General features: G+C 45.7%; 1 protein-coding gene across 4 annotated transcripts in view; it reads right to left on the reverse strand.

Moving 5' to 3' along the window:
* Positions 1-25,250, reverse strand: part of LOC146784476 (guanylate-binding protein 6-like) — a 735,489-nt gene that overhangs the window by 68,855 nt on the left and 641,384 nt on the right. For 3 of the 4 annotated variants that reach the window (XM_085633273.1, XM_085633275.1, XM_085633274.1), the window contains exon 6: positions 23,821-24,063. The exons of the other annotated variant lie outside the window; for it this stretch is intronic. In XM_085633273.1, the coding sequence (XP_085489399.1) occupies positions 23,821-24,063 (243 nt within the window). The remainder of the gene's footprint in view (positions 1-23,820; positions 24,064-25,250) is intronic. 4 annotated transcript variants of the gene reach the window in all.

Here is a 25,250-nt window from a genome sequence, read left to right on the forward strand (position 1 = left end):
AATTGTTGGGGGTAGCCAGTAGGCCCAGAGCTAGTCATGGGTGAGTGCATGATGAAGCAACTGTTCCTTTGGTGTGTGTTGAATGTTTTTCAAACATCATTTAGGGCATGGATGGCATTGGATTGAGTTGGAAAATGTGTTTTTGGGGGGTATTTCTGTTTTTGGGGGTGTGTTAAAGAAATGTCTTTGTTGTGTGTGCCTGGTGTGTTGGTGTGCACCCTGCAGACCTTGTTTTGCCCTGTGGAGTTTCGTTTTTGCATTTTATTGCATTGAAAAGTCACAGCAGTGTGGTTTAGCATGCATCTTTTGCCTGGCTTTTTAATAGGCCTTTTGTTAGTTCGTTGTTTCCCAGGCCTCCAGCTTGTTGCTTGTGATTTGCGAGTGTCCATGTGGCTGGGGGCCTTTTCTGGTGGGAGTTATTAGTGTGCTGCTTTTGCCATATATAGGCCTGCATGGTATTCCTTTGTGGCCTAGGCTTCTTGTTGTGGGCATGGCCATGAGGCTGGCGGCCATTTTGAAGGCAGGCAGTGTGTTTTTTGCAACAGGCCTGCATTGTCTGTCTTCTGTTTCTTGTAGTTGGGTGGGACTGGCCATGTGGCTGGCGGCCATTTTGAAGCCTATGCCTGCAAGCTTGTGTCGCCTAGTCTGCCCACGGGCCTGCCTTCATCCAGTAGGCTCAGAGCAGGTAGCCACAGGTGCATTAAACAAGTGTTTATCTGTGTGTTCTGTTGAATTTAAACATCATTTAGGGCATGGATTGAGTTGGAAAATGTGTTTTTGGGGGGTATTTCTGTTTTTGGGGGTGTGTTAAAGAAATGCCTTTGTTGTGTGTGCCTGGTGTGTTGGTGTGCACCCTGCAGACCTTGTTTTGCCCATGTGCATTTTCGTTTTTGCATTTTATTGCATTAAAAAGGCACAGCAGTGTGGTTTAGCATGCATCTTTTGCCTGGCTTCTTTATAGGCCTTTTGGCAGTCCATTGTTTCCCAGGCCTCCAGCTTGTTGCTTGTGATTTGCGAATGTCCATGTGGCTGGGGGCCTTTTCTGGTGGGAGTTATTAGTGTGCTGCTTTTGCCATATATAGGCCTGCATGGTATTCCTTTGTGGCCTAGGCTTCTTGTTGTGGGACTGGCCATGAGGCTTGCGGACATTTTGAAGGCAGGCAGTGTGTTTTTTGCAACAGGCCTGCATTGTCTGTCTTCTGTTTCTTGTAGTTCGGTGGGCCTGGCCATGTGGCTGGTGGCCATTTTGAAGCCTAGACCTGCAAGCTTGTGTGGCCTTGTCTGCCCACGGGCCTGCCTTCATCCAGTAGGCTCAGAGCAGGTAGCCACAGGTGCATTAAACAAGTGTTTATCTGTGTGCTCTGTTGAATTTAAACATCATTTAGGGCATGGATGGCATTATATTGAGTTGGAAAATGTGTTTTTTGGGGGTATTTCTGTTTTTGGGGGTGTGTTAAAGAAATTCCTTTGTTGTGTGGGCCTGATGTTTTGGTGTGCACCCTGCAGACCTTGTTTTGCCCTGTGGATTTTCGTTTTTGCATTTTATTGCATTAAAAAGGCACAGCCGTGTGGTTTAGCATGTATCTTTTGCCTGGCTTCTTTTATAGGCCTTTTGGCAGTTCATTGTTTCCCAGGCTTCCTGGTTTTTGCTTGTGAGTGTCCATGTGGATGGTGGCCTTTTCTGGTGGGAGTTAATATGGCCTGCATGGTTTTCCTATTGGCTTACTGCTTCCATCCATCCCCTTTGCCAGCAGCAGCTCCCTTCCATTACATTTGTATTTTTGTGGTTGTTCTTATTCTTTCCTATCCTTCCTGAAAGTGTAGTGTATGTAGACTGTACACAGTATGTAGTATACCATAGCCCTTGTTGCCAAAGTCTCACAAATGTCTACACTATATCTTCTATTTTTTTGTTTGTACTAGTAGTAATTGAACCACAACAACAAATGCAACATTTCACTGATGTTCTTCTCCTGGCGTATTTGCTTTTAGGTGCACAAAAAGACAGAGGAGGAGGTAACTATCAACATCATCCGTTGTACTGCCAGACAGAAGTCCTGCTGTGCACCACATCACGTCCAACTGTGACCACAGACATCTCTGCAACTTGTGCACCTGCGTCCTGTCTGACCTCTGAAGAGAATGGGCCCAAAGAAAGGTACCAGGTCCTCCAGTACCAAGAAAGTTGCCGGTGAGAAGGAACAGAAAAAGCAAGAGGCACTAACCACGACTGGTGTGCCGGCAAATGTGTTTTTTGGGACCAAAAAACACGCGCGTGCAGCAGCGCTGTCTGGCGGGAAACAAGCTAGGAGCAGCACATCCGCACCAGTGGGCCAACCCCACCAACCTAGGCCCAAGCCCATGAGTATCGCAGAGGCAGCCAGTCTACTAACGAGCAGCGATGTTGAAATGTCATTATCGCAAAGTAGTACACAATCAACGCAGGCGGAAACTCAGCAGATATGTCTGCAGCAGCAGGCGCTGCCGCAAGAACGCAGCATCAGGCGCAGCTGCTGCAAGAACAGCAGCAGCCGCAAGAACAGCCGCAGCCACAAGAACAGCCACAACAACAGCCCACAATAGTAGTTGTTTCTCCTGAAGTAGGGGCATTTCAGGAAATCGAGCTTCCTGCAGATAAAGATGGGCAAGCCACTGTTTCAGAAGATCCATTGTCTTCCAGACCCCCAGCAAGGAAAAGGAGGGTTATTTAATCATCTTCTTCTTCAAGCCCCGCTTCTGATGATCTTGATGCCACTTGGAAGCCACCAGCTCAGCCTGAGAGTGATGCACGCCACAAGACAAGGCTAGTGAAAAGGAAGGTTCCAGAAAGTCTTAGAGTTATGGAGGTAGATGTACAAGAGGGGGATGATGATGATGATGAGCCAATCATCACAGACATCACTCCCGGCCCAAAGGATTTGGAGACCAACATTATTACCCTATCCAAAATGGCTGTAAGGTATGTAGCACGGATACCACCAACACAGGTAACACCACCACGACCTCCAGCTTCCATATTTTCATTTGCAAAGGAACGGCAGGGACCTACATCCAGCTCAACCACCACCTCAGTAGGTAGTGGTAGAAGTCGCAGTGTAGCTGCTCAGAGTCACATTCCAAGCACACCCTCCAGTTCATCTGGTATTGAAAGTGGCACATCCAGCAGCACCAGAAAGTTCTACTCCCCAGTTTGGGACTTCTTTTCGGTTAGCAGTAAGGAGGAGAACATTGCTATTTGCTCAATTTGTCGACATGCTGTTAGGCGGGGTAAGCTGGGTACAAACTATGGTACCAGAGGCCAAACAAGTCATCTCAAAATACACCACACTATCGTGTGGGAGGCTCACCTACTTTGCTTAGAACAAAGTAAAACTCAACCCATTGTTGTTGGGCATGAAGAATCAGGGGACCATATTATCGCGGTGGAAGGTGAACAAGACGGAGACATTTCTAGCCCTGTCCCCAGTAGTGTAGTAGTACCGCCCACATCCTCCTCAGCAACATCTCAGTGGCACCGCACTAAGAGTCAGAGTCAGGGTGAGACACCAAGGCGACCGAGTAGTACTGCAATGATTATGAAACAAAGCGCATTGTTGAGCCTAACTGGGTTAAAGAAAACAACTGCACCACAAAGGAAAATAATCCAGCCTACCCTTGACAGCATGCTTAGGTTGGAGGGACAGTACCAACGGAACCACCCAACGGCACGGTTGTACAATGCGAAGATGGCTAAAATGTTAGCGCTGGACCTTCTCCCTTTTTCATTTGTGGAAGGGGTGGGTTTCCTTGAATTTGTGTCAACCATCTGCCCTAAATGTAAGGTTCCCAGCCTGTCTTATTCCGCAAGAGTTGCTGTTCCAGCACTACATCATGATGTGCTGGAATTGGTTGGACAAGCTTTGCAGCAGAGTGCTGTTCACAATATCCACCTAGCAACAGACATGTGGACCAGTTGCCAAGCCACTGATTGCATGTGCATCACTGCACACTGGGTCTCATTTGTGGGGGTTAGAGATAAGCTATCTGAAGTAGGTGCTGTTGACACAGCTGAGATTTTTAAAGCTACTCGGAAACATGAAACTGTATCAATGATCGCCATGGAGAAATCTCATACTGCTGTAAACATATTGGAAGAGTTTCACAGCAAGGTTTTTGAATGACTGTGCCCAAGAGGGCTTAAGATTGGTTTTGTTTCCACAAATAATGGCAGTAATGTACTTACGGCCATGGAGCTTGGTTCCTATTTCAGGGTTCCGTGTTTGGCGCACAGCATTAACATTATTGTTCAAGACTTTCTGAAAAAAGAAGCCATAGTCAGCAACTTACTGACCACCTGCAGAAGAATATGCACTAATTTCAGCCATTCTTTTAAAGCTCGGAAGCAGCTGAGGATCATTCAACGTGACTATAGAATGCCAGTCAAAGCACTCGTACAGGAGGTGGCAACACATTGAAACAACTTATTACATGCTTGACCGTCTGTTTGAGCAGTACAGGCCAATCAGTGAATATGTCATGCGAAGAGGGGATGCTACTGTGAAAGGCATGACCCTTCAGATGGACCAATGGTGCCTAGTTAAATGCCTTACTGAGATGCTTCTTCCTTTCGAGGTCTTCACACGTGAAGCCAGCAAGGAGGACTGTACTATTGGCCAAGTTATCTCAGTGTTGCAAATGCTAGAGCATCAGCTGAAGGAGGTGTCTGAAGCATACAAAGATGTATAGAAAAAAAGAAGCATATGAGTTGGTGGAGAGCTTAGCCTGTCGCTTAGCTGACAATACAAGGGTGCAAAATAAGATTTTGTCACAAAAACATTACATTTGTGCCACAATTCTGGATCCACGGACAAGATGGGCACTGAAGACATGAATTCCTTTTTCAGAAATGGATGTTGCCCAGTACAAAACTTGGATAGCTGAGTCAGCGAGTAAGTTGGAACATGAACGGCTGCTAATTAAAAGCCTGCTAGATAAACCCACAACAAGTACTGCAGCAGGGCATCCGGCGTCAAGTTCAACTTCGGAGCCTGAGGGCAGTGCGTTTGGCTCAGAACACTCACTAACACTATCGACAACAGCAAGAACTTGATCTTCAGGCCCAGTAATATTGTTACAGGATTGGTATTTACAGCAAGGCATTGGAAAGTCCAGTCCTGATGCAACGAGAAAAGAGCCCGAAAATAGTTTTGCCCCCCTGAACATTGAGCGGATGGTCCAGGCCTATCTGGACGACCCAACAGAGGTGTACATTGATCAAAAACCATTGAGGTATTAGTATGGGAAAAGGGCCCAATGGTCAGTGATCAGCAGGCTGGCGATAAACTATCTGGCTTGCCCTGTTGCAAGTTTCTCTTCGGAACGTGTTTTCAGTGCTGCTGGTTCCATTGTAACAGTGAGAAGGACCAGTCTCTCGCCCAAAAACGTGGAGAGGTTAACAATGATCAAAATGAATCAGCACTTTATACCACCGAATTACACAATACATGAATCAAGGGAGGAAGATGAGGACGGCAGCTCAGGTGACGGAACTGGTGTGTTAGATGATGATTACCTACTTCTGGTTGAACCCCCAGAGTTTGAGGACGAGCTATACTTCCCTGACAATTAGGCTTGCACTTCCAGCTCTTACTGTCTTCCTCCCTAATTTTCTTTTATTTGTGTATCTGTCTTTCTGGTTAGAAACTTTGAATCACAACAAATCCATCACCACCATCTTCTAATTGTTTTATTGCCATATACAAGTTTCGGCTGGCTGCATATCACAGTACACTCCTCCGAATCCTGCTCCTCCATCCTCTTGAATCTCCCTATATTCATTGCCCTCAAGAAGACAGATGATGATTGGATGATGCAAAATAGAAGAAAAAAAAATATTTCCTAGTCCCTTCAAAAGAAGTGGAACATGATTGATGATGACTACTATAGCTATCCTCCTTTGTGATCCGAGAGAGACTTCCCATTAACTGAAGATGAGAAGAAACAGGTAATGAATGATGCCATGCATTGACTGAGTGATTTTGTTGTTGTTTGTTGTGCATGAAGTTACTTCATTGTGTACTTTATGTAATAATCTACACACTAAAAGTAACTCAAGTCCCTTTTCCCTTCTTGTATTTTTAATAACAAATTTGTACTTCTACTGCAGGTCGATACATTGCATTTTGAATATAGGAAGGGGTCTCCCTCGGTACACGCAGACTGAGTTGAACAACCTCATCATGATGACCACAGTGACATAGTATCTTCACAGTCACTCAGTACACGGATCGGAGATGATTGATGGAATAAGTTAGGGCGTTTCATGAGTGGCATAAAAGGTAAACAAGTAAACAACAACCACAGCAGACCTAAATGTCTGTGTAGCGGTGGAGTCAAGTGTAGCGGTGGTATGACTGCGGTGCATTGATTTAGTCACTTAAATTGTAAAATGCTATGTTGCTGGATATGTGCTTTGTCCAACTCTTTCAAAAAATGTACGCTAAATGGAGGATGTGCAAAGGGTGCCGTCACCGTGGGCCTGCTCTGTCCTGTTGGTTTTGTCGGTTAATGCTGGAAACAGACTAGAGTAGAGATGATACATCCATGCCGCCTCAGAAAGTGTTCTTGTTGCACTACACCATAACTTGTGCATTTTTTTCAACTTGGTTTCTCAATATCCCTTTTGGTTTTGCATCTACAATTACAGGCCGGGCCTTACCCTGTGCTATACTTGGGAAAACAATGCACACTTACCTTACCAATGAATCTACATCTGCCAGGCAGGTAGTGGCGTCACCCAAAATTGATGGACGGAGCATCCATGGGAGGGAACGACCAAGAGGAATGCAGAGATTCAACCAGTGGCGGCTGGTGACATGTGAAAGTGGTAGGGCGTAAATTGTTTTGCCATACTACACGGCTGCGAGCGAGCGTAGTGAGCGAACCCGAACAACCAACAGGGGATTCCCCCCCACCCAAGAAATTTTTGAAAAAAGAGTGGATAAATGTTGCATTTTCAAGCAAATTTGAGGAAGCAGGAAGGTTAATAAAGCAATACGATTGAATAATTTATCATATAAGAAATTGCCAATATTCCCTATATATTTTTTTCCCCTGTTTGGTACATACATTGGATAAACAATTTTCGCAAACAGAAGACGGTGTAATATCGTGCTTATTTTACTCGTGATAAAGCAGTTTGTTCAATAACCTATTACAGTGCAACTTTCGAGCCATGTCTCTTGTTAATGAATAGTGAGGTGTGCATGTAGTTAAACCACATATTTATAAAGTATTTACACATTCATACACTTGTATTATATAGACATAACATTCATAAATAACAATTTTAGGAATCCACCACAAGAGCCAGGGAAGACATGCACGTGACCTCAGAATCAACAGCTTTAAGTAGTAACTCACATTACTGGTGTGTCTCTCCTGTACCTTCCTCCCTTCATACTTGGCAGAGGAGTCACAATGACCCCTAGATCCACTGTCCGCTCTAAAGCTCAGCTGGCCAAATAAAGACTGGTGCAGTCTCACCGCCACCAGCTGTTGACACCATTGTGTTTTCCTTTATATTTAACGCTGAGATGCAACAACTACAACTTAAACCGAAGAGGCGCAGAATGAAAAGAAAGTGAGGTGAGAGAAGTCAAAGTGATTACGGCAGAGGAACAGGTCGATAGAAATCAGACAGAATTACGATGGGACAAGGCAGAGTGAGAGGAAAGAAAAATGAGAGATGGAGCAAGAATTAGATTGAGACAATGTCAAGCAGACGGAGAAAACACGCTGATAGAAATGGGAGACAGGAGAGACGGTTGTGGGATTTAGACGGAAAATTTGCAAAAACAAAGAGAAACAGGAGGATAGAGGCAGAATGGCAGACTGACGGAAGGGAGAGATAGAGGAAGAGAAAAGAAGGGAGAGGTGCAGAGGTGGAGAGAGAGAGAGAGAAGGGGGCTGCACTAATAAAGAGAGCAGAGAGACCAGGGCAGTGGTTTTGATGTAGGGAGAGTGCTCCAGACTCAGAGGTGCACTTCTGAGAGCTTTTGTCCTGTGGGTAAAAAGAAGAATGCGGTGGGGGTGGTGTTATAAGCACACATAGGAGGAGTGACAGAGAACGAGGATAGACGAGGGGAGGAAAAAGGGAATGTGGCAAAAGAGCTGATTGAGATTTATTGGGTGTGGGAATGTGTGAGAGAGAAGGTATGCGGCAGAGGGTGAGGACATGTGGCAAAGAAAGTAAGAAACCGAGCACCCCTCGGAACGAAAATTATTACTAACTGTATATGTTCACGAGCACATAAACGCTTTACGATCTGAAACTAAGTTCAGTAGAATAGAACATCCAAATGCTTGACCCGTTGGTGAAAAGTCAAATTGTCTACCTTAAAGCAACAGGACATCAAACAGCTTTAAGGGCTCAGAAGATGCCTGCTGACACACAAGGCTGCCTGAGGAACTCACTGAAAATAGGTTTAACATGCCAAACTGCAAAGCTTTCAATTAAACACTCCTACTTGACAGCTACATTTTCTAAGCCTGTGCCTAAAAATATTTTAATCACTAATTCTTCCCAGTCATGTCTTGTTATTTAAGAAACACTTATTTAGTGCTGACGCGGTGAGCTGATAGACACTTCTGCGAGCTACAAATCTGGTGGAAAACTATTCACATCTGGATGCGATTTGTCATTTGGATTCAACATAGGCTAACGTTTCACCCTCTTACGGACACAAGAAAAAAAAAGACAAATCAACTTGCCTTCTTAAACAAGACCCCATGCATACATATATTGCCATGTGCAGCCTTTAAAGCATAGTATGCACAATTAAGGTGAAACAAGCAAACAGGTTGAAAAAACGTTACCGAGAAAACACAGGTGGTCGATTTATATTCCAGTTCCCGTGTATAAAACCCAAGCTCAGGTTTTAAACTATGTCAAAACTGGTGGAAAGCAAATACAACAGTCTACGGGCCGGAATGCCTACCATAAATAACACCCCTCCCCCAGCTCGCTCGAGCCTTCTCTGTTGAAACTTGCCATGGCGCGGTAAACATACAAGCACAGCACTACCCACATACACAATCACAGCACTCAGTCCATACATAAAACACAATTTTACGAAAAAAAGGCCATAGCAATGTATGCACACCAGGCGCAGCCGGCATGACTGGAGAGGGTAGGGAGGGGGGGGGTTAATTTAATCAATAAAAGAACTTACCAGCGTTCTACGGTCCCGCGTCGCATCACGTCTGCTCTGCAACGTGGTGGAAGTTCCTTCTCCCCGCTCTTTTCTTTTGCCAATTAGGAGACTGGGGGGGCCGGGCGGCTGAACCTTCCTGGGATTTGATAGAGCATGGGGCGACTTTGCGCAAAACGCATCACCGCCCGAGCAGGAGCCTATCTTCAAACTCCTGCTCTACACAGGGCATGCGCAGCAAACCTAATGGTTTGTGAATGTGAGTGAGGGGCTTTGCTCCTCTCTCACATGCGCAGACCATCTTTTGAACTCCTGTTCGTCTCTGCCTGCGTGCGCTGTGCGTGACATGCGCACAGCACACTTTCAGCGCACAGGCGGGCCTGGAAATGTAAACAGACGAATTGTAAGCTGTCAATTCGTCTGTTTACATTCCTGTTCACCTGTTGCCCGATTCATTTGTGGGGCGCCGATTCTTTTGTGGGGCGCTGCCTCAACGCCCCTAATGGACCAGCCGCCACTAGATTCAACTCCCCATTTGACCAGGATAACACAGTAACAGTATCAACTTTCATCATCTTTTAAATAATTCGATTCATTTTTTTGTCTACAATCATTACAACAGTGTGTTCTTGTTGTTATTACTATTATTATCATTTGGTTTGCTCTCTGTCTATAATTCATCCCTACAGATATTTAAAAAATTTCTTTGCTATCTGTAAAAGTAAGCCCGGTAACACTGAACACAAACTAACTGTATGTAATCCGGGTCTCCTTATCATCATCATGCATGCATTTCCTTTTTCTCCCTTAACATATTGATATGGATATGGTAGTCTACAAAGATTCTGTTGTTTGATGTTTGTCCATGCGTGCTGTTTTTCTTTCTCAAACCTTTCCCCAAACCCCCCTTCCCAACCATTCAACAAACCCTAACCCTCTTCCCTCTGGCTGTGTGACTTATTGAGGTATGACTACATTTCATGTACACCAATAATTTATCACACGCTTGCTGGGGCGGATGTGGCAAAAGCAACAGTACTTCAATTTCAAGGCAGGAAATGGATCTTCTTCTGCTTGCCCACCCTTGAGCAGTATATTTGTGAGGTAATTTTTTTACCAAAGGAACCTAATACATCAACATTAATTCCCGGCATTGATTGGATTAATGGATTTCATTTGTTGTCATCCTCCTACACAACACTAACAGTTACGCTTGTATCCAGTGTACTATAGGCCTAGTCAAGTGACTCACTCGACACAACTAGAGTGTATAACTCTGTGTACTACTAGGCTATCCCCACCACCATTATGTTTTGTTGTATTTTGGCATATTATTGTTTGGCACTAAGTTCTGTACTGTACTTCATTCTACTACTCCTCGAAGAGTCTCTCTCAGGCTACTGACTGTCTCATTTTCTTTTTTTGCAAATGCTGCTGCCAGTGTCTACTACTACTACTACCACCACAACAACCATAGCATGTTAGGAAAGAAAACCATCATCACCATGCAGCCATCGCTGTGCCTATGTTAAACATCAAGCAAAGGTAAGAGAAGTTTGGGGAGGCATAATTAATAATGGACATGTTTTCATTAATTCAATTTCACAAACCCCTTTGAGTCCAGTTGCAGAGTGCCTAGAGTAGAAGAGACTGGCAGTACTAGTAGGACAAGTCACTCAGTGAGGGGTGCCGCATCTAACTGTTTCTGTCTTACAAAGTCATCCAATTAATATAATCAAACACTGGCTGTGGGCGGCTCTGCACCAGCAAGGAAAGAAGGATACAGTGTGATGTAAAACAGTAACCCCACCCAGAAAACATTAACAACATCATATGTAAAGTAGAAATATATTATTTAATACCCTAACAAAAATAAACTATGTAAAAAAATCCCACACCTGACCCACCCCTCTCCCTAACCCCAACCAATGTCTGTGAAGAAAATGTCCAAGTGTCCAAAAGAGAAAACCCAACGCCCGATTCCCACCCACCCCAAGAATAATTAAACAAGCATTTACAATGCAATGGTCTCGGCATTGTTAAAGTTAGAGCTATTGGCATTGCTCATGACATTATTTTTGTTTTTGTTTTTAAAACATCTCTCTCTCACCAAAATAAGACTTTTTTTTGTGAGAGAGAGAGAGATGTTTTAAAAACAAAACCAAAATAATGTCATGAGCAATGCCAATAGCTCTAACTCTAACAATGCCGAGACCATTGCATTGTAAATGCTTGTTTTTTTGCGCTGTAGGCTTCGGCTGTTTGAATGTTCCTGTGTGTTGGCTGTAGAGAGAGTGGGCGGGGAGGGATCGCCAGAGGTCTGAGGAGTGGGGGTCACGGATATGGGGGGGGCCAACAAAGAGGCCTTTGTGGGTGCTGGGCAGGATGAGAGGTGGTCTAGTGAAGCATTGAAAAATGCCTTTTATCCAAACTCTGCTGCTGCAGCTTCCCAGCCCCCCCCTTAAATTCCATGTGGGCAATGGAGGAATTGTATACAAAAACGGAAGAATAGCTTTTATCGACATTAAGCGTAAACATTTCTAGCTAGGGCCTCCCTCCCGCTCGGGTATTAGTTACAGGAGAAAAGAGCACAAGATCCCTCCCCCTTTCTGAGGTAATGGGGGTACCACACTGGTTGTGACCAGATGACTCCATGTCACCGGGACACAACTTGACATATGACTTCATTAGGTAAATGTGTAAAAAAAAAAATAATACGAGTTCAGCAGAACGCGCAAGTGGGGGTGTGGTAATGCCGCCAGAGCTGCACTTTAGTGTATTCTGTTAAAGGCCACGGTTCTGCTGAGCAGGGCGAAAATGCACAATTGCAAACAGATGGGTAAGGCGCTGGCTCCCCCCGCTGCACCACGAGCCAAACATTCAGGGCACCGTTTCCTGCCTCTACTATTCACACATATACCCTCCCCGGCCCCCCTTCGCACTCCCATGTATATGTACACGTCCGATGCACAGCATACGCCTCATCAACATACAGTTCAGACGATGATACGAGTTATTACCCACTTCAATAGCACCCATTATATACATCAAAAGAACTAACTGCTGAGGTGCGTGCCGGATGGGAGCCTGTGAGCCCAGTTTACGTAGCAGGTACCAGTTTAAGCAGTCTATTCCCCCCCCCCCCCAAGGGGCACTTCACCTCCGTGATAGCACATATCCGGCCTTCCACAGCTTCCTCGGCAGGAGACCCCGTTGTACTCCAACATCCGCCAAGTCACGTTAGATCACGATTGCCCCAACGCGCCCACACTTGTTCTTGCTTCCCAACCATTCCATGGCCTCTGCCCCGGTCGCTACTTGTGAACTCTACAGCATTTCCGTTGGGGGAGGGCCTAAAAACGCACACATACTAAATCTATACATACAATACCAAATCTGTGCGTGCTGCCTACATGTGAGGGGAAGTGTCCAGTTTCTACGTTTTCCTTTGATAATTAGGTTTCGTTACTCTGTCAGAAGTCCTTCCTACAAAAACGGACAACAAAGAAAAGGAAGAAGTCTGCCAGACAGGGCGGAAGGGGAGGTCCAGGCTTGGCCCATCCCAGGCTACTCTCCTAAACCCTCTCGGCAGATCTCGTGTACGAGTGACCTCATGTCCCCAGGAGAGGCTGGAAGAGAGCCATTACTGTGCCTTCAACAAGGAAAGAAACCGTTTTCCGGAACAAATGACAATAACACTTTTGTCAGAAAATCCAAATCATCAAGACATTAAAATATTATTGCGTCTTTACTCATGAAAGGAGCTAGACATGGCGATAAGTTCTCCTCGCATCAATAGTAACCTGGAAAAGATCATGAGAATGTACCACTCCTCGATTGTCAGTTTAATTTTGTGCTCACTCCACAGTCACAGTGACTTCAGCTGCTGGGGGTGTAGGGGTCCCACCCTTCAGGGGGCACCCAATCAGCCTGTGGCCTGTAAATATCTGTCAGTATGGGAGTCTCAGAGGCCACGGGTTCTGCCGGGCGTGAGGGGTTCACCATTTTGCGTCATTGTGATATTTTACGTTGATTTATCCCACATTTTGTACTTCGAGTCAGTTAGGGAACTATCCATGTGCCAATGATATTAAATCTCTGGTATTGCAAAGTTAAACAAAGTAGCAAGTTTTGGACAGTGAAATTGAATTGTGGACTGTTTATAAACCTTTTATCCTTTAGTCGCGTGGGCCTCCCTGCACTTCGTGTTAAACAAGTAATGGAATCTACCGGTCACCTGGCGGCCATATTGTTTTTGTGCTCTTTTCAACAGAAAGGGGGTAAACAAGACGAATTGTGAAATTGAAACTTGCCAATTACATTGTATCACACGGCTCAGAGCACCGGCACAATGCTAAAACAACCATCCAGCGTAAATGACTTCACATTCACGCACGTAAATTAGCCATAAAATAGGAAAAGGTGGAACAAAATATCCGAAGGAAGAATAAACGGAATAGAATAGGCACCAATCTGGCGTTGAATACAGCCCAAGATACCAATTGTTTTAAGTCACGACAAAGCCAGCTGAGCGCTCATCTTGTGGATATAGCGCACGGATGATTGCCTGCGATGAGTATCTTCTCTCACAAATAACAGTTTTTCCCGCTCTTAATTTTCTGCTAAATTGGAAGCTAACTAAAATCCCACATTGTCAGCGGAACACCTGCAGCTGTGCTGGATTTCTGCGCACCATTTCTTTGAGGTAAAACAGCACCCCACATCCTCCGTCTCTTCATTATGCGCGCGTCTTCCTTTCACTGCGCGGCAGCGCTAATGACTCAGGCAGGCTGGTCAGTGATTAAGTGACAGGCAAATGATACCATGTGCTACGTGTGAGTAATCGGTTTGAAGAAATGAAATTACAGACTTGCCTTTCCCATCATTCATTTCACAAACAATAGCAATGTGGCGCACAGCAGGTAGTGCGGTTAAAGCCAGCCTTGTAAAACACATTTCCTGCAGCTATTTAAGTCCGCTGCCATGGATTTGATGGCTGAGCTAGAGTGCAGAGCCCAGAGGAATCAAAGAATGGCGCGGGTGGGCGGCGGGAGTTGTCCTCCCCACGCGCATTAAAATAATTAATGGTTGATAGACCGTTGATAGACAGACCTGTGTATTTCTCTTCACGTACAAGGAATGCCTTTGAAGAGGGTGGCTAGAGTCTTTACACACTGATCAGAGCGTGCGTTGGCATCGGGCAGAAAGGCAGCGTCCTTTTCGGATTCGGGGGCGTGTTTTGCTGTTGTCTCCTCCTTGAGACTTCTCGCAAAAAACACGCCCCCCGATCCGAAAAGGACGGGGCCTGTTTGGAATGACTGACCTCTTCTCCAGTGGCTGGCCAGTATTTACGAGGCCAGCCAATGGAAAACAGGGGAGAAGAGGGGCGGGTTAAAGCCCCTCTTCTCCAAGTCATAAAATCTCCGACTTCCGGTTCTGCCTTTCGGCAGACCGGTAGTCCTCGACCTAAAAAGGGGAAAAGGGGCAATAAACAGGGTCTAAGTTCGGCGGGCTTGACTCAGGAGGACACAAACTTGCTCCTCCAGGCGGGCAACACGGCGCTTCCATGTGCGGCAGTTACATCCACGGGGGGGCAGCACTGATGGAGGGTCGGTGGCGGGCGGCTGCCAGACAGTGGCGCCGTACCACTGGAGGGAGGTGGCTGAGGCCCGGGGCATTGGAGGAGGCTGCAGCTGCTGCCGCCTCCTCCTCCTCCTCTTTCAGAACCACCAGCCGACGATATTCAGTCTGTATGGCCTCCAGCTTCCGGCATCGGGCCTTGGCTGCCAACTCCTTCCGGTCAGGTTTCCCCTTGGAAGGAGTAGCTATATATGAAGAAGAAAAAACAAGACTATTGTAAAATATACTCTTAGCAAAGCAGTAAGACAAATTATTTCTACATATAGTGTCACGGTAGCAATAGCAAGCACAGTACATAACATTTGTGGTATGTATCTATCCTCCCACTTTCTTGGACTTTAACATTTGTGGGAGTTTCAGGCATTCAACCAACCATGCATCTGATTCCTATCAGCCACCAGTGTGCATGCTGCATGCATCCCACGAATCCTTCTCTGACAGTCATAAATATTAAATCTCGCCCGTCCTTCTTCCTTCCACTTAACTTTCCCTTTTCGTTCAACCCATCCATCAAGGTCATCTGATCTGACTTTTAGTCTTCTCCATAAAACTTTCACAGCTGAGTTGAAATTAGATATAAGAGGCCATTGGTTACTCAACACTCCCGCCACTAATGCTTTTACTAATGCTAAGTAAAGGGTGTCTTCAACCGTTCACAACAACTTCTTACTTAGTAAGTCAACTGTACAGTATTATACAGTACACCCCTGCAGTGAGTGTAATATCAATAAGTAAGGATTAGGAATCTAACTTACCACTGCCCGCCACTGCTGCTGGCTCACCCCCTGCAGCTCCTCCTGCAACTGCCGCTTCCTACCCTCCTCCGTCAGCAGCCGCGTCGCCTTCGCCGCTGGCCCCGGCATTGGTGGTTGGTAGTGCGCCTTGAAAAAACATTACAAATTTTTTAGGTGTCATATCCACCTCCCCCTATTTTTCACTAGCAAGTTTGAAAAATGAGTTAACCTCTTCTGTGCCCATGATGAGATAGTCTCGTCATGGAGCACGGTCGCGCTGTGCCCATGACGAGACTATCTCGTCATGAACCCCACCCACTAATGAAACGCCCGGCACAGGAGGGGGAAAGGGCGTGGCACAGAAGGGGTTAATAGTAATACATACATACACAACATACATCACTAGTACAAATCAGGTAGTAGCAGAGTAGACACTAGTAGTTATATGGTCCCTAGGGTCATTCTAGTCTTTGCTTAGTTAGCCCGAGCCATGCTACCATTTTACCTTTGTGTCTTTTATTTTAGCACAAGGGTCGTTACCTCGCAGCCTGTTGTATAAAGAGTGACGCCTTTGAGCCCACATGAGCTCATACTGCTACTGTATAAGCAATGCGTACAAGGTCAAGCAAAACAAGCCACTTTGTTATGGAGTTCTGGTGTTAGTCCATATTGCTTATCCAAAATGCTACACGTTTTGCCATGACTGAGAAATGCTTGCAATATACTAACATGCACCATTTTTCTCCTAACAGACGGAAGATTCCCTTCTACGAACCAGAGCTTTGCAGAGCTTATGATGTAACCAGTACTAGCTTCTTCTAAGGTGAGGGGTCCACAGAATTCGCTCAGAGATCTTCATTTATAATTTTATATAAACTATATTCCTACAAAGGGGATGGTGGTGCTTCCACCACTGTTCAGTTATCAATCAGGATTTCACATTTTTTTTCCTTCGTTCTATGGACTTGTAGTTGTTGTAAGTGTAACTAAGTGTAACAATGTTTATAGTTTTAATCTTATGCATTTTGCTGTTGGTGCTGCATTATAGAACAACGTACAGAGCTGGTCAGTTGCAAATAAAAGTTTTGAACTTACATAGACTCTGTGGTATTTGGTGTGGATGGACTTACACGAGTGAGCGAGCGAAAGGAAGGGTGTGCAAACTGTGCATGTGCATTGCTTCCATGACTGAGAGGTCGGGAGTGTTATGTTCTGGGTTGTCTACTCATTTGGTATCTTGAGGGGGTTCCGAGAGCTAATAGTAATGAAACACTATTATAACTAGTCGGACAGGGGATTGTGGTGGGTTCTGTTCTGATTGAGGTGTGAGTGTGAGGAAGGTCCAACCTCCCATCACCAACATCCTATTTTCTTGTGCAAAGTTCTGTATGTGGAAAATCCCTACAACAGTAGTAGTATGTCCTATCCTATCAAAATAGTAAAATCTGGTTGGGCATTTTGTTGATGGGATTTGTCGAAAAACATCAAGATTAATAAAGCCTCAAAGATTAAGAAGAATAGAAGGAGTACAAGAGGACAACCCAAAGGACTGGACTCAATGGCTAGAGCTACTGGTGAATCTGAGTTTTATTTAAAACCTTTTCAATAAAGAGTGGCCAACTGGGCATGCTTACCTACAGACAGACTAATAGTAGTAGTACAGAGAGTCATAGCAGAGGCAGTTAGAGGCAGGGATAACAAGAATTTAGAAACAGACAGTCTAGATCGAAGGATAATTGTTGGTAAAAAATAGCATTAGGAAACAGAAACAATAGTTCGGGAAAAAAAATACGGTGCAGTAAAAGTTAGTGAATAAGAATTATTAATATTAAAAACAGGAAGATTTACTGGGGCCAGCAGAAGAGCCCTCGTTCTGGTCCTCCTGTCCGACTGGAACTGCTCCCGCAGACTCTGCCCCCGTCTTCTTGCCCCTGGGTGCTGATCATGAAAGATATAAGAAAGAAAGAGACAAACATTGATGATTGGTGTGAAACCAATAAAATATTTTTATAAGACTGTCAAAAAAACATTTGTGTAAACAACAATTGCAATAAAATTGACCTATCTAATCTGGTCGACAAGTGGTATCTGGGGATTCGCGGACCGACTAGTTATTATTTATCTACACTAATCCAGTGTGGGCTATTCCAGGTGTGCCAATTGTACATTAAGTAAGCATTTCCACTTCTTTTAGTCCTCAAAAATGCATAAATGGAGGGCATATGCCTGCATTTTTGCATACACAAAATTGTTGGTTGGTTGATGCAGATGTTCTGCTAGTGCTAAGTCTATGACCACTCACTGAACAAACTACAAAAGGTTCTACTAAGGACTGGGGTAAGCACTAGCAGCACTCAGCAGCACGTGACATAACAGAGGGGGCATCACGTGTCGCAGACCACTAAAAAAATACAAACTTATAATAAGTAACTAAACCTAAGTATCAATCCCCCCCATCTCTTAGTAACAGGACAAAGGAAGGAATAGAGTCACTCTACCTTTCCCTAACTTAAGATTTCTAAAATAAACTATTACATAATCACGCAAAACGAGCGCAAACGCAAAGTTGCAAATAACAAGATTAGTAGCGCAGAGCAACTGTGTCATAACAATCACAGAAGACTTTTAAACGTAAATTACCTGTAATGTAAGCAGCAGCATTCTAGCTGGTCGGAAAAAAAATATATTTGCAATATATAACACAGAGCAGAAGAACAGACACAAAGTAGTAATAATTAAATAGCTACTCACCAAGACCCGGGACCTCCACTCCTAGCAGGTCCTGCAGGTCCTGCTCCCGGTCCAGGATATCGGACCACCGGTGCGTCAGCTGGTTCTGGCTGCGCCGGACACCAGAGCAGCCAAACACTTCCCGGCGCACCTTTCCCCACCGCTGCCGACGCTCCCGGAGCCCGTACCCGGACCCAGGCCTGCCGCCTGCTGCCAGGGTTAAGGGGAGGTGGCGCTGCACAAAAAAAACCAGTGCGGCCAACTCCACCTCCCCAAATAAGGCCCGTGCCTGCACTCCTTGTGGGCGCCGCCTTCCGCCAGGAAGGCGGTTGCGGCTCAGGCTGCGATGCGCCCTCTGGACCGTTTGCCATGGTTCTGGGGTAGGTGGGGGGTGGAAAAGAAAAGGTAAAAATAAAAAAATTAAGTAAAAGAAATGAAAAAAGCAGGTAATAGAAAAAGAGTGAAAAAGTAATTAAAAACAAACAAAAAGTAGACAAAAACAAAAAATATAGAATTAGGAAAATAGAGAGAGAGATAATAAATAGAAAAGATTAAAAAAAAGTTTTCAGAAACAAAGGATTGAAAAGATAGAGGGAGGATTGAAAAGCAGGCCCCAGAACCATAGCATAGAGTGAAAAACAAGATGGCCGCGCCCATTGCGAACGCATAGGCAAGTTCACAAGATATTTTCCCCCGAGCAAGCAAATAGTGTCGCAAACACGCAATACGCGTCCCCGAACAGGAAATACCTATTGCAAACGGGCGCGAGCATGCATTGCGCGACCCGGAACAGGAAATAGCATTGCGAGCGGGCGGGACAAGTGAAAACAAATGTCTGCGCCCATTAGCAACCGCATGGGCAAGTTAGCGACACATTTCCAACGCGATCACGCAAAAAACATCGCAAACAGGCGGGACAAAAACTTCCACGTCTTTGTGATATTTCCACGTGTTCGCGGAGATTTTTAGCGTTTTCACGAAGATTTGCGTAACGCGATTACAGAATTTCCGCCCACCCTTAGTAACGATTCTGCGCACTTTCCTCACTGCTGTCCAGTGGGAAAGTGCAAGTGCTCCTGTATAAAATGTGTTATGGATTGGTGTTTCCATGATTGGGCTATTTGATTTATGTGTCAGTCCCTAGTGAGTGCCAGGGCCTATTAATCAAAAGCTGTTGGTGGGCTTCAGCACTGGATTGTGCTACCCACGCAAACAGCCCGTAAAGTGTACCTCTGGCCTGCCATTGCAGAGCCTGTGCATAGCCGGGGGCTGCCATCCGACTTGGCAAGTGCACACACTTCCAAGTCCCCAAACCTTCCCTTTTCTACATGTTAGTCACCCCTAAGGTAGGCACAAGGTACCCCTGTGGGCAGGGTGCATTGTATGTGAAAGGTAGGACATGCCCTGATGTGTGGGGCATGTCGTGATAGTGAATTACAGCCTACTTCGTTTTTCACTATTGCAAGGCTACCTGTTCCCCATAGGCCAGAATGGCCAGTTTGATTATTACATCCTATAATCCTAACTGACCCACGGAACATGGTAGAAATTCGAGTTTAGTATGCCTGAACTCAGAATGATAAAATGCATCTTTCAGTGAAGGTGGTTTTAACATTCTGTGTTTGAAAATACCACTTTTAGAAAGTATGTATTTTCTTGTTTAACCATCCAGACCTGCCTCTGCTAGGTTGTGTATTCCTTGTCTGGAGTTTGAGTGACAGGGGCTGGGGGATTCCAGGAGACAGGGTGAGTCAGCACAGGGCTGAATAGCAAGATCTACATGTAGATGGGTGGGGGGAGTTGCACCTGGGACCTGAATAGGGCTGTGCCTTCCCGCCATAATGCTGGCTGCACCTCCTGTGGTGCGTCTGATGTCCCTGGACTACACTGTGAAAGGGTAGAAGGAGTCTTGTCAACAAAGTGCTCCAGGACTGACCAGAACTTGTTTGGTCTAGGCAAAGGCCTCTCTTCCATCAGAGATTAAAGAGAAATTGAGGATAAAAAGGGGGACCCAAACCCCAGAACTTCAGAACTTGCTGGAATCAAGGAACCTGCCAAGAAGAAGAGCTGCCAGGAGGAGTACTGCCCCTTCGCTGTGTTATTGCTTTGTTGGGTTGGCCTGCAGCTGCTGCTTCTGCCTTGGGCAGTGGAAGGACTAGACTGAAATTTCTCTACTTGTGCTGAGTATCTCCAAGGGCTTGAGGTAGAGCGTGCCCCCTGTTCAAGAAGTCTCAGGAACAGCAAAGACTTCAAGTCCGATGCCGTCTATGACGCTGCTGCCGACTCCGTGTCCTGAAGGCACCGCAGAGGGCACCGCCGCAATGCCGCACCGCTACCCTGGTCTCACCAACGATGCCTGCTGACACTGCCACCAAGTTGCTGCTCGCACTGCGACCTGTGGGCACCGCACTCCGCATCACCTCGCTTCACGACGACACCTTGGTATCCCTGATGACGACGCTCCATGCCGGACTCGACGCCGCTGCTTGCACCGTGGTTCGAGGGTACCGCTCGTAAGGTTACATGACGCACCACCCTCATCCCGCACCGCAGCCTTGGCCTACCGACGCCAGTGCCATCGACTCCAGTTCATCAGCCGACGACAGTGCTTCAGCAACGACGACGCTACTGCCGCACTGTGACCTGCCAGCACCGTGACAAGCACCGCCTTCATCTCACACCGCGACCCTGGTCTAACCGACGATGCCATCTGACGGCGCCACCGAGCTGCTGCTTGCACCGCCACCTGAGGTCACCGCATGCAGCACTGCTGCACTTTGCACCGCAGCACCCGACGCCTGCCGACGCCAGCGCTCCTGATTCCATCAGAGAGGAGATCGACCTGCAACGCGTGTGTCAGCAAGAGGTCATCAACGACCTACATTTCTGAATGGTACTGTTTGCGGGTCTTCCCGATACCGTAGCTGACCGCGACGCCACGGTCAGCCAGAACTGTTTGGATTTGTTTGTTCACGACGCTGTGATAGCCCCGGACGGAGCTATCAACATCAAGGAACTGTTTTTCAAGGATATATTGATAACTGAAGATTTTTAAGTACTGTATTGTGGATTTTTATCGTTTTGGTCTTGTTTTAAGTATATAAAAATATTGGATCATTTTCTAAACTGGTGTAGTGTCGTTTTGTAGTGCTTACATCGTGTTACTGTTGGTTATGTGCAAATGCTTTACACACTGCCTCTAAGATAAGCCTGACTGCTCGTGCCAAGCTAACAAGGGGGTGAGCAGGGGTTATTTTAGGAGTGTAATTCCCTTATCCTGACCAGGAAGAAGGTTCCCTACTTGGACAAAGGTGCAAGATCTTGCCAACTAGAGACCCCCATTTCTAACAGTGTCCTTTATAGGCTGCTCTCTAGACAAAGCCTCTGTGTAGATTGATGCTTCTCACAGTAAGTAGTCTCCAGCCTGCTGTACCCACAACATGGGTACAGTGAGGTGTGAGGTTTCTGTCCCAGGCTGTTATCAGCCAAATGAAAGTGTAATCAGGGAAAGAGAAAATTATGGGCCTCACCTAAAGGTTCCCTCCACTTTGCACAACAGAGTCTGTAGACCTACCCCTGTCCCCTGCCTTCTACCAAATGGCATTGTTCCAGAAGACTAATCAGCGGTTCCTTGCTAGGCAAAAGTCTAAATGGAGGGTCTAAAGATACCCTGTATCGACTTCTCTCACTTCATTCTCTAGGTCCCCTCTCTTCAGCTTCAGGAATGTCAGGAATACATTTCAAATGTTTGGAAAAAAACTTCACCTCTATCTTGTACTAAGGCCAGGACTGTGGTAATCAAAATGGTTGCTATAGGCCTCCATTAGTTTGGATCACTCACACACCATGCATGAACCATGCAGGCTTCACACACCAAGACGCACAACATACCCTTGCGATGTTAGCGCTATGAGTTGTGTAAGTGTATAGATGTAGAACTTTATATGAGTAGCCCAACAGGCATTCACTCCAATTACACATATGAAAAGGTCTGATCACAACTATGGATTCACAAATAACAGTATGCTGCCACCACCGCCATATGTACAAAATGTACAAGAGACAGCAGTCCAAATGTCTGTCAATGAGGGTACTCTGGGTGCACCCCTCTAGCTTACCAGACAGGTCCAGGACCATACTCATGTCCAGTGAGAGGCCTAGGAATCTGGGCACATGCTGGATTAGAGCTTGATTAGATTGGTGTGATACTAAAGCCAAAAATTCAAAGTCTGGATACCAGATACACTCAGTTTGGCAAGGCAACATGGCTGTACAACATTCAGGTTACATTCCCTTGCCAACAGGAAGGATGATTCTGCTGAGGCCTCTTGAGCAAAACAGCACACTTTGTTTAGATATACACATTCTGTCAGTACTTTTGTACTCTTATTCAAATCAGTTCTTAACACATGCAGGAGTGTTGTAACCTGCGAGCGATACGTGTTCTCATACTTACCTGCATTTGGGTAAATCAAATAAAAAATTGCAATGAACAAAAAACATATTTTGGTCGGGCCTCCTCATCCATGTAAGAAAATTGCTAATGCTTTGTACAATTGGTATGAAAAATGAAAAATATTCTACCTCTTGACTCAACCTTGCACTGAGTACATACCACTGTGTATACGCCTGAAATGGAGCAAGTCCCACTGTCTTAAGGCCATCATTTTGCTAGATAACGAGAACAAGAACTGTAAATGCTCAGAAAGTATCTGAGCCATTAAGCAGTATGATACCAACCTCTCAAGAGTATTTATTTATTAAGGTGTTTTGTTATGAGCCAAAATGTCACCTTGTGGTCTCTTACTAGTGCGAAGTAGCACTTACTTAGAAATTCATGGCAATATTTCTCACCTCATGTGGCCACTAAGGTTAAATGTGGAGATGCATGCTTGGGGGCAGATTTATGTTTCCTGGCGCATCCCTGCAAATCAGCAGGGATGTGCCAGGAAAGATGCGTCACGCAAGTTTACCCTTGCGCCACCACAGATGCGCCGCATTTACAATGCAGCGCATCATGGCGCAAGGGTAAACAGATGCGTGATGCATCTGATGGCATAAGGGCGGCGCATTGCTGGAGTCGTGTCGCAAGCACGACGCAACTCCAGCAATGCTCAGGGGCTGCCCATACCGAACATGCTGCGTCATGCCTTACGCCTGCTTGAAGCAGGAGCAGGGTTTTGACGCAGCAGCGTCGGAAAAGTGACTCAGTGAAATCTTGTAGATTTCACTGCGTCACTTTTCCGAGGTTTTTTCCGACGGAACGCCCACCCTGCATACATTAAACCTGACGCAGGTTTAATGTAGCGCAGGGCTTTACAACGTGACGCATCTCCCTAGATGTGTCACGTTGTAAATAAGGCGCAACATGGCACATGGTTTACGCCGCCGCTGCGTCAAAGAAGTGACACAACGGCGGCGTAAATGTCTCGCAAGGGGCTTGTAAATCGGCCCCATAGTGTATTAAGGTTATAACTTATTTTAAGGATATCAAAATTTGAGTAGCAAAAGCATCACAAACTTACGTTTCCCAGTCACTGAAAGTCCGCCTTCGATGGTTTTAATTCCACATTTCTGAAAGATAAATTTGCAGAACTCCCTTGTCGGTTTGGTGAATTCGTCTTCCAGGTCATTTTCGCTGAGCTCGTTAAGTCTCATCAGATTCTTCGTAGTTGTAGGCCGATCAAAAACAAAACATTTACGTCCTGGAAAGTAAAACCTGATGCACTCCCGTGGACGGTTTAGCTTTTCTATATCGGAATTGTTGCCTGTATAATGAAAGATGAATAGCAATTCAGATATATCATACAGGATTGAAACACAGTTTAAAGGCATAGCAGGAAGAGACGTTGCCTTGTAAATAAGGCCCCCTTTCACGCTATGCTTAGCATGAAAGGGGAGGGCATTGGGTATTGATGTGGGCATTTCACAGCAACACCCATCGATTTTGTCTCTGCCCCATATTTACAAGGGCAGTGTAAATATGGGGCAGCGCCAAAATAAGACCAGGGAAAACCTGGTCTCACCCTGGCACAACAATGTTTCCTCTTTTTTCTGTTTTCATGTGTGCTGCATTGTGCAGCACACATGTTCATGAACAGGAAGGTCCCCCTTCCTGCACATAAACAATCATTTAAAAAAATGCAGTTTTGAAACTTCTATGTGTGCTGCAGCACACATAGAAGTTACAAAACAGCATTTTTAGATTGTTTATGTCTAGGAAGGGGGACCTTCCTGCACATAAAAAATCTTCCCCTCAACGCAGACACCCTTGCACTATGGTACAAGGGTTCCTGCGTTGGCACTAGGCTGCTAAGTTTAGCGCCAGCACAGGGGGAAACACAGGGCTGCAATATATTCTTGTAAACTTGGTGCAGCCCAGCGTTTCTGAAGTGGCGGAGTGTGGTGTTAAGCCAGGAAGGCTAATGCCTCACTCTGCCACTTCCCTTATAAATATGCCCTTATCAGTAATGAGGGCAAGCTTTCACAGGCTTCCAGGGCGGCAGTGAGGTGGTGCTCGAGCTTAGCACCCAGCAGTCAACCATCAAACACAATAACATTGACGTCCAGACCAGTGCTTGCCTTGCCTTTACAATAATGACAGTACTTTAATCACAGTTGTATTAAATACCACACGCTTCAGGAAATACACAGGACAGTGGTCCTGAGTGCATTCCCTTGTAGTCTACATACCTGTCCTATTTCCTCTCTTTTCCTCCCCTGGTATTCCCTCTAGCTCAGCCTTCCCAGTCTCGCCTTCCCAGTGGTTAGACTGGTGTGAATTATGCTCTCGTGCAGTGATTAAATGCGCAACTGCACTCAGTCTTTTGCAATATATTACCCTTTCTTTGGAAGTTGATATACTTAGATTCCCTCGTGTTGCATACCCACACAGCCTTCCCTTGCACGTTGGTGGAATCCATGGAGCGCAGACACCAAAGCTGGGCACAGCTTT

Source organism: Triturus cristatus, chromosome 11, assembly GCF_964204655.1.
Source record: "Triturus cristatus chromosome 11, aTriCri1.1, whole genome shotgun sequence".
In the NCBI taxonomy this organism is placed as follows: domain Eukaryota; kingdom Metazoa; phylum Chordata; class Amphibia; order Caudata; family Salamandridae; genus Triturus; species Triturus cristatus.